The sequence below is a fragment of the Gymnoscopelus microlampas genome, assembly GCF_963454915.1.
Source record: "Gymnoscopelus microlampas genome assembly, chromosome: 19".
Taxonomy (NCBI): Eukaryota; Metazoa; Chordata; class Actinopteri; order Myctophiformes; family Myctophidae; genus Gymnoscopelus; species Gymnoscopelus microlampas.
The window spans coordinates 3218235-3228234 of record NC_139956.1 but is presented as its reverse complement, the minus strand read 5'-3'; the positions used below and the strand labels follow the sequence as shown (position 1 = coordinate 3228234).

Below are 10000 nucleotides of genomic sequence, written 5' to 3'. Positions count from 1 at the left end.
TTTATGTCCAATGTATTTGTATTGAAGTTCATAAAGTTAACATAAGTATAACTAAATGCATTTGAAATTAAATACAAATGTTACTTTTCAGGATTCCAATTAAAAAATAACACAAAAAACTCTGGATTACAATGCAAAAATAGCAAAAAATAGCAGATCTACAAGCTCAAAATGTGTCGCACTGCGAAACGTTTTGAGCTTGTAGATCGGCTATTTTTGCTACTGTTGTGTGACATAGAATGGCGAGTAGTTCAGTCTAAAGCTTATAAACTGCTACCATGAGCAGCAGTAACCAATGATGAACTTTGCTTTAATGTTCTGAATTAACCAGCTCAAATTGTTCTATTCCTGCACTAATTAACTTATGTCTATGAATTAAAACTTTGATCCCGAATAAAATCTGAATCTAAAGGTGTCTAAAACATTTAAAAGCATTGAACCTTGAACCTGTCCAGAGCAATCTAATCTTTTATTGTTTATCATGTTCCTATTAAATATTAACCAACATCACCCTACTCACAGTGCATAGTTCCACATTTTGTACTCTGACTGCCACTCTATCCCGGTGATAATTCATGTTCTATCTTTTTTGTTTTTGGATTTTATCTTTGAAAGAAAAGCGTCTGTTTCCTACTGAACAATACAGAAGTTGGAGGATTATCAGCGGTACGTTGAAGTGGAATGTAAATTGGTGAGTCTTGCTATTCAAAGACACTTTGCAATCTAACGGAGATGGCAGAGAAACTCGCTCTGGTTGACAATTTCCTGAGTTGCCACGTCTGTTTTGAGACTTTTAAAGATCCTGTGACTCTGAGCTGCCATCACAGCTTCTGTTGTGAATGTTTGAAAACCTTCTGGGATCAAGCTAAAAACAAGAACTGTCCCATTTGCAAGAGAAAATATTCAAAGGATCTAATTATTGACTTTACACTGAAGGGATTAGCTGACTCTTATGCTGGAAGACTGAAAACTGAGTCATCTAAGAAGGAAGTCAAGGTGTTGAGTTGTGAACATCCAGAGGAGCATCAACTGTTCTGTGAGGAAGAACAGAGAGCTGTGTGTCATATCTGTGACTCCTCTCACCACCCTGCTCACAAGCTGGTTCCTATAGAACAAGCAGTCAACAACCTGAAGGTCCAACTGAAGTCTGACCTCAGGACTCTAAAGGACAAGAGGACCAAATACAAACACTTTAAAACTAAAAACAACATAGTGGTCCAACACAACAAGAAGCAGGTTCTGGCCACAAAGAAGCAGATCAGAGCAGAGTTTAAAAAGCTTCACCAAATCCTGACAGAGGAAGAGGAGGTCAGACTGGCAGCTCTGAGGGAGGAAGAGGAGCAGAAGGAGAAGACTGCCAGCCGACAGATGGAGATCATTCAGGAGCAGATCTCCTCTCTCTCAGACAGCATCTCTGCTGTAGAACAAGAGCTGCAGAAACACAGTGTGTCATTTCTCAGCAGTTATACACACACTCAGACCAGCGTCAGAGTCCTGTGTACACTGTCAGATCCACAGCTGGACTCAGGAGCTCTGATAGACGTGACCAAACACCTGAAAAACCTGAGCTTCACAGTCTGGGAGAAGATGAAGGAGAGGGTCAAGTTCACTCCTGTCATTCTGGACCCAAACACAGCAGCCGATTGTCTCTGTCTGTCTGAAGACCTGACCAGTGTGAGATATACAGACACAATACAGCAGCTTCCTGACAACCCAGAGAGGTTCGGTCATGCTGCTGATGTTCTGGGTTCAGAGGGTTTCAGTTCAGGAAAACACAGCTGGGAGGTAGAGGTTGGCGACCATCCTGACTGGACTATAGGTTTGGCTAAAGAATCTGTGGACAGGAAGGGAAAGAAATATGCCTCACCAGAATATGGAATCTGGTGTTTATGTCAGCAGGATGGTGTCTATCAGGATGTGTGTGGTAAAACCATCTCACTGCAGATGAATCCTGAGAGGATCAGAGTTGAGCTGGACTATGACGGGGGGGAGGTGTCCTTCTACGACCCTGAAGACATGACTCACATCTACACTCATAAAGACACTTTCACTGACAAACTCTACCCTTATTTCTCTATTGGAGAGGCTGGTGATGCTGAAACCATTGATATCAAAATGTGTCATGTAGAGACACGTCTCTCTGGGATGTTATCAGACACAGACTGTTGGGAGGTCAGGGGGTCAGATGAAAACAACAAGGGCACTAAAACAAACACAACAACAACAACAACTGTACAAACAACTCAGTCAGACGGAAACAAAAGTCAGATGGAAGATAAGTCAGATGGAAACAAAAAGGGCAAAACAGCTGGTAAAGATTGTAGTGTGATGTGAAATCAACCAATAATATGCATCTTATGCAGAGGCTGGTGATGCTGAAACCATTGATATCAAAATGTGTCAAGTACCAGTGATTGAAGAAATACTCAGGTCTTCTACTTGAGTAAAAGTACAAATACCATAGTGTTGAAATACTCTGTGAGTAAAAGTCCTGCATTCAAAAGCTTACTTAAGTGAGTACAAAACTATTAGGATGAAAATGTACATAAAGCAGCAAAAGTAAAAGTAATCATTATGCATACAGTAGTAATGAATTTCACAATAATAAATATTACTTTATTGTATTGAACAGTATTGTTCATTGTTTATGTCAAATGAAATGTAAAAGTGTCCTGTAAGTACATATGGGCGGGGCTTCCTTGGAAGCATGACACAGAAAAAAACAAACAAATCATGTACAGCAATTATTGATGCTTTAATCACTGATCAGATCTACCAACTCATTGCGTCGCAGTTTGAGCTTGTAGATCAGTTATTTTCGCTGTTAATCATATATAAGGCTTAAGCTGTTAATGTGTAGTTAATGATAAAGGAGGGTCTTATTTTAATTACTACAGTATATATACTGTGACCCCTCTCAATCAGGAAAGTTATTCAAAGTAAAACATTATTTGTTTTAAATACTTTAATAGATGTAAATGTCCTTCATCATTCTAGTGTAGATCATTGATGATCTTTATGTTGTAAAGTAAATATATTGTTAGTTCTTACATTTAATGATGTAATATTGATACCGAAACATGTCATTCATTTATCATTGGAACTCTGGCTTTAGTGTGGAGACTTTTATTTGAAATAAAGTTTTAATCATGTAAATATTCTATTCTAGTCTGTCTTAGTCACATTTTACACAATTTACTTCAACATACTAGAGTGTTGCACAAAAGTAGTGAAAATAGCAGATCTACAAGCTCTACTAGTTTCACTATTTCTGAAAAATATTATTCCATTTCCCCAAAAGTAACTGTTTGGAGACACAATGTTTCCATCCACAACAACGATGTGAAATGTATTAAAATGTTAAACTGTAAAATAATTGTTAAAGAATTATATTTTTTGGTTAAAACCCCCAAAAAATGTGTTAAAAGGTTAAAGCACTACAGTATATTATGATAGTAATCATTACTATAGAGCAGGGGTTTTCAACCAGTGGTCCGGGGACCACCAGTGGTCCTTGAGGGGGTTCCAGGGGGTCCCCAGCCAAATTAATAGTAAGCAACCAAATGGACCCTTATGTGTCTGTAACTCTGAGAGTGTACAAAATGGAACTAAATGGACCCTAACGGGTCCATTTGGTTCCATTTTGTACACTCTCAGAGTTAAATGAACACTGATGATGATGATACAGTGTCGATTGGGACCCCCAATAAACCTAAATGGTTGAGTCCCTGGCATATCTTTTGAAATAGGGGTCTGTGGGCTAATATGTGTCAATTTGGGGGTCCTTGACGCGAAAAAAAAACCACTGCTATAGAGTGTGTGATCAGTAACAGGAGTCTAAATGTCTCTCCAGCTCTTTAATAAACAGAAAAGACATTTTCAGGTAGGTGACAACATTCCAGCCAATCATTAGAGAGTACCCATTCATCAGCTTTATTTTTATATTTCCAATGTTGTTCTGCTAATTTCCTAGTGTCATCACTTCCTATTCCACTTGTTTAATCTGTATCCTGACTGAGTTCTCTATCCTGATTGGATCAAATCTGTATCCTGACCTGAAAAATGTATTTTCTGTTTAATGAAGAGCTGTAGAGACATGGAGACTCCTGTTACTGAACACACACTCTATAGCAGGGGTCTTCAACAGGGGGTCCGGGACCCCTAGGGGGTCCTCAGAGTCACTAGAGGGGGTCCTCCAAATCTGTGTGTGATTTACATTAACCACATGAACCCTAGCATCCCTATTCTGAGGGAAACATTCAACAAAAAATAGCAGATCTACAAGCTCAAATGCGAGGTGTTGTGAGCTTGTAGATCGGCTATTTTTTGGCAAAGAGGTTTGTTGTAGAAGGAAAAAAGAACAGACCAAGTACAGAGCCAGCGGTCAGATGTATTAAGTACTGAGGGTTTAAGTGGTTAAATGCATTAAAGTACACATTAACATGAATGTGTTGTGTTTCTTCTTGTAACTTAAGTAATGCAGATGTTTAATAGAAGATGAGAAGAGAATTTAGAGGAAAGGGGATCGAGGGGGGGGGGGGCACTGTGATCGCCCAGAACCCCCTTATGCCTGTCTGAATAACTTCCTGTTCATGTTCCCACGCTCACAGAGAGAGAGAGAGAGAGAGAGAGAGAGAGAGAGAGAGAGAGAGAGAGAGAGAGAGAGAGAGATTAGAAGTATTTTCGCAACATATTAAGAAGCAACAAGTTGACAAGGGAGATAAAAGAGTGAGGAAATGCCCTGATAAGTGACAGACAGACACAGAGAGAGAGACAGACATAGAAAGAGACACACATACACACACACAAACACACATAGAGACAGACAGGCAGAGAGAGACAGACAGAGAGAGACGCGCGCGCACGCACGCACGCACACACACACACACACACACACACACACACACACACACACACACACACACACACACACACACACACACACACACACACACACACACACACACACACACACACAGTGAGATAAAGAGAGACAGAACTGCTGAACCCTATAAAAAGTGCTGCTCTTTGCCTCTATACCAAACTTGCTTTGGCGTAAAATGTAAACGTATGTTTTCTCATGCCTATACAGCTTTGAATTGAATTGAATACAGAGAGAGAGACAGAGAGAAAGAGAGAGAGATGGAGTGAGGAGAGAGAGAGAGAGGAGAGAGAGACAAGCCGAGAGAGAGAGAGATGGAGTGCAGAGGAGAGGAAGTGTCATCGCTTCGTTTATATTCGGCGGAAGAATAAAGTTTGTCACCCTGAGGGCTACCAGCTGTCTGAGAGAGAGAGAGAGAGAGAGAGAGAGAGAGAGAGAGAGAGAGAGAGAGAGAGAGAGAGAGAGAGAGAGAGAGAGAGAGAGAGAGAGAGAGAGAAGACAAATGGATGGAGGGATTAGCCACAGGGAAAAAAGGGCAAGTAGTGAACAGTTAAGAGTGTGAAAAGGTATAAATAAGAGCAGAGAAGTGAAGCTACACAGAGAGAGGACAGAGGATTAGCTGTAGGTACAGGTACAGGTACAGGTGGGTAAGTAGGTAACAAATGACTTCTTAAATCATAACAGTGTTCTTAAAAAACTCATGTTGCTATATAACAGTGGAGCTACATTTTTTTCCATGTCAAGGACCCCCAAAACGATATGTATTTGGCCGCGCATTGGACCCCCATCCATGCAACTCAAATATATTTTGTTCCAGGGCCCCCCCAGCCCCAGAAGCAAAGATTAGTTAAAAATGTTTGCTTTAAAATATATGTATATTCAAAGATTTGCACAAATTTGCAAGATTTTTCAAAAGACAGCAGATCTATAAGTACATAGCGCGGCACAAAGTGACGCGCTATGTACGGAGGATGAGGAGGAGGATGAGGAGTAGGGGTTTCACAGTTAGGGGCTGTGTCCACATTAGAGTTCTCAAATTCTGCCCGAACCCGACCCGACCCGAAAATGTATGCTAATTAGTCGTGAAAACAATTATAATAAAATAAAATACAAATGTCAACTGCCTCTAGCAGCTGAACGGAACGGCCGACAGAAATGTCAGTGTATGTTGGATGCAGCTCAGAGTAAACTTTACTCAGGTATCTAGTTGTCACCGTCCAACCTTCCTAGCCTGTGTTATTAAAGACAAACTGGCGAAAATGGCCAAAACTTAGCGAAAGTGGACGCTTTTAATATGTCTTGGCCATTATCTCTGGAACAGAAGGTCCAATCTGCTCAGTTCAAAGCGTGTTGGATGTGTGACTTTGAGGACATTAAGCACACACAAATCATGGTAATAGTTCGGGTCGGGCCCAGTTAGGGCCGGGCCTTAATTTTCAGGCCTGTTGAGAACTCTAGACCACATACCCGCTGGCCCGCTGAACGTGCTGAGGCATGAAGCTGGGGTTCTGGGGAGAGGAAGCACGTCCTCAATGACTCCTCATATAGTTGGTTCTGTCCAGTGGTGGAGAAAGTACTCAAATGTTTTACTTAAGTAAAAGTATCAATACTGCAATGTAGAAGTGCTCTGTTACAAGTAAAAGTCCGGAATTCAAAATTTACTTGAGTAAAAGTAAGAGAGTATTGGTATCAAAATGTACTTAAAAGTACCAAAAGTAAAAGAACTTAAATGTTTGAAAATAGCAGATCTACAAGCTCTCAACGCGTCGCATCGCGATGCGTTGTGAGCTTGTAGATCTGCTATTTTCAAATAGCCTATGTATAAAATAGGGCTAAAGTGGTTAATGTATGTTTCATGATATAATAATGTATATCTGCAAAGTAACTAGTAACTCAAGTTTTCATATAATTGTAGTGGAGTAAAAGTACAATATTTGCCTCTGTGATGTAGTGGAGTAGAAGTATAGACAATTGGAAATACTCCAGTAAAGTAAAAGTACCTCAGAATTGTACTTAAGTACAGTACTTGAGTACATGTACTTACTTTACACCACTGGTTCTATTGCATGCATGTGAATAAACGCTCTGACAGGAAGTAATGGAGCATCAGAGACACTGAAGGGAGAATGGAGGAGAGAGACAGCAGGAAACTACATGATGGGTGTGTCTGTATGTCACTGACAGTTAACTGTTATCAACACTGACTCAGGCTTTATGGGAAAGCACACACACACACACACACACACACACACGCACGCACGCACGCACGCACGCACGCACGCACGCACGCACGCACGCACGCACGCACGCACGCACGCACGCACGCACGCACGCACGCACGCACGCACGCACGCACGCACACACACATCGCAGCTCTTGTGACCAGGAACTCGGAATATGACGCAAACATGGAGAGAGGCCAAACACTGAGATGAAACTGAGAAAGAAGGAGAGAGAGACAAAGAAAGAGAGAGAGATAGAGAGAAACTGATGGACGGAGGGATGGACGGACAGAGGAGAGGAAAGGCGGGAAGTGTCAAAGCCGGTCACTATTTAGAGAGAGAGAGACAGACTGAGTGACAGACTGTTGATAAGACAGAGGAAGAGCTCTGTGTTTAAAAGGTGACACAGGAATGAAGGATGGTGACGAATGATGGAAAAACGACAGGAAGGAAAGGATGAGGGAGCAGGAGAGGAGAGGAGAGGAGAGGAGAGGAGAGGAGAGGAGAGGAGGATGTAAACAACTCAGGAGAAACACCAGAGAGAGAGAGAGCTGACAGGAGAACAGGGGTCTTCAACGTTTTCCAGATACAAAATAATTTATTATTATTAGTATATACGATATTGGAGAACATAAGAATGTGTGTGCCATGTTTGGCCTACTGCAGCAACGATAAATTAGAATTAATATATGAAGAAAATAAATATTGTGATTTCCATATATTTTCTGTAAAGCTACAGGGAGCCGCTAGGAGGGGACATGTGGCTCCAGACCCCCGGCATAGGTCCTACCACGTGATTTGGGTTCTAACAACAACAGTTGACAAACTGTCAGTGAGCTTTGGCTATTTTCGCCAAATGTTCACCTAACGCCCACAGAATAGGGACACTTGAGAGTTTCATATTTCAACATTTCCAGAATGATGACTGTGAGGAGAGAAAGTTTTTTCATTCAAAGTGTGTGTCCTAAAATGGAGGACAATGTATAAAAGTGTCTTTTTTTTGTCTTTTTTACACGAGGAACTCTCCAGCCTCCTTTTTCCCAGGAGACAGATATAAGTTGCTCACCGTCTGAAGAGATGTTTTTCTGGGTCAGAAACAGGTGTCTTCATGTCCTTGCATGACTTTGACTAGAGACGGTATAAAGTGGGCCAGCTCATCGAACACCTCTGTCTGTCTGCAGAGACTGAGACACCCATATTATCCTACACACTTCAACACAACCAGTCATTTCTTAATACATTAAGACCTGGAAAGCATCTATGTAATTTTAGATCTCTTTGGCTATTCAAAAATAGCATATCTACAAGCTCATAGCTCATGAGCTTGTAGATCTGCATTTTTTTTTTTTATCGTGGGAATATACGTAATTTATGTTTTAAAGCGACGTTGAGCAGTACATCTTGGGGGGTCCCTGGAACAAAATATTTTGAGATGGGGGTCCGCGGCCAAATACATATCATTTTGGGGGTCCTTGACATGGAAAAGTTGGAGCACCACTGATATAGAAACATACTGTTAGGATTTAGAAAACATTTTTAGATATGTATTTGGCCGCGGACCTCCATCTCAAAATGTTGTTTTCCAGGGACCCCCAGAAGCACAGTTTGGAGTTAAAAATGTTCAGCCTCCAGCCCTAAATCAATCCAAATCACAGCTCAGATTAATATAAAGCCATGGGAGTCTGTCCTTTAATGGGTTCACCTCTGGTTGACATTTGACCTCTGAGGTCAGAGAGACAGAGAGAGAGAGAGAGAGAGAGAGAAACAGAACATGTAAAACATTTTGGGAGTCTCTAAGAAGAGAAGTGGGTTCCATCATGGGTCCACAATTAGCCGTAGCATCATCAGTGTAAAAAACCTCTATTAATTATGAAGCCGTATTAATTATAATCAGTAATAATAGCAGGATATCTGTGCCGTCCTGGTTCTCTCCAACCACAGAACCATGGAACTCCCTCAGGGTCAACTCGCTCATACAGAGATAAAAAGCCACACTCCGTGATAGTAGGGTAGAGAACAGTGTTGATTTATTCAACTAAGACTATGAAACGATGAAAAATGTTGGTCGACTACCTCGAAAACTAAATAAAAACTAAATAAAAACTAGACTAAAATGTTAGTGAGGGATCTAGTGGAGAAGAGATCCAGTAGAACTAAAAGACAAGTCATTTTATGTTTGGTTGTGCTCGGGTGTTACGCTCTGAAAATATGCCTCTGAAAATAAGCTCTAACACGCTCTGAAAATAAGCTCATAATGCCTCGCGATGCTACATTGCTTGTAGATCTGCTATTTTCAAATGGCCGAAATGTATACAGGGCTGAAGTGGTTAACCTATGTTTTGTAATAATAATCTAAAGTTGTCAAATAATTGTAGTGGAGTAAAAAGTACAATATTTGCCTCTGAGGTGTAGTGGTGGAGTAGAAGTAAAAGTACTGAAAATTGGAAATACTCCAGTAAAGTAAAAGCACTTCAAAATTGTACAGTATTAAGTAAATGTAATTGGCTACTTTACAGCAGTGATACTGTAGGGTGTAATACTGTTCTCTGGCTCATAGGTGTAATAAACATTGTGAATGTGTTTATCTATACTGTAGGGCCATTGTCTTCAGCCTTATATAGACATGATAGTGGATGAACCTTTGTACCTTACAGTACAGTATGTAACTACTGTAACTCACTGTAATGACTTACTCTGTCACATACACACTGTTCCCTTACCTCTGAGAGACTATACCCATGGAACCAGATGGCAGTGGTGTAAAGAGTAAGTAAGTACATTTTATTTGTAGAGTGCCTTTCACAGACATCAGAGTCACAACGTGCTTCACAAGAATAAAAGCAGAACGTGTCAATAATAACACAAGAAGACAAAATAAAACAATCCGCATTTAAGC

At 40.8% G+C, this 10000-nt stretch overlaps 2 protein-coding genes across 4 annotated transcripts in view; one reads left to right on the top strand and one right to left on the bottom strand.

Moving 5' to 3' along the window:
- The window catches only part of plcb3 (phospholipase C, beta 3 (phosphatidylinositol-specific)), a 99028-nt gene that overhangs the window by 55226 nt on the left and 33802 nt on the right, over positions 1 to 10000 (bottom strand). The gene's annotated exons all lie outside the window — the stretch shown is intronic.
- On the top strand, positions 733 to 2483 carry LOC311034819 (zinc-binding protein A33-like; the record flags this gene model as incomplete). The annotated part of the gene is made up of 1 exon (XM_084042837.1): positions 733 to 2483. One exon carries the CDS (start codon positions 733 to 735, stop codon positions 2332 to 2334), a length of 1602 nt encoding a protein of 533 aa, XP_083898963.1. The 3' UTR covers positions 2335 to 2483.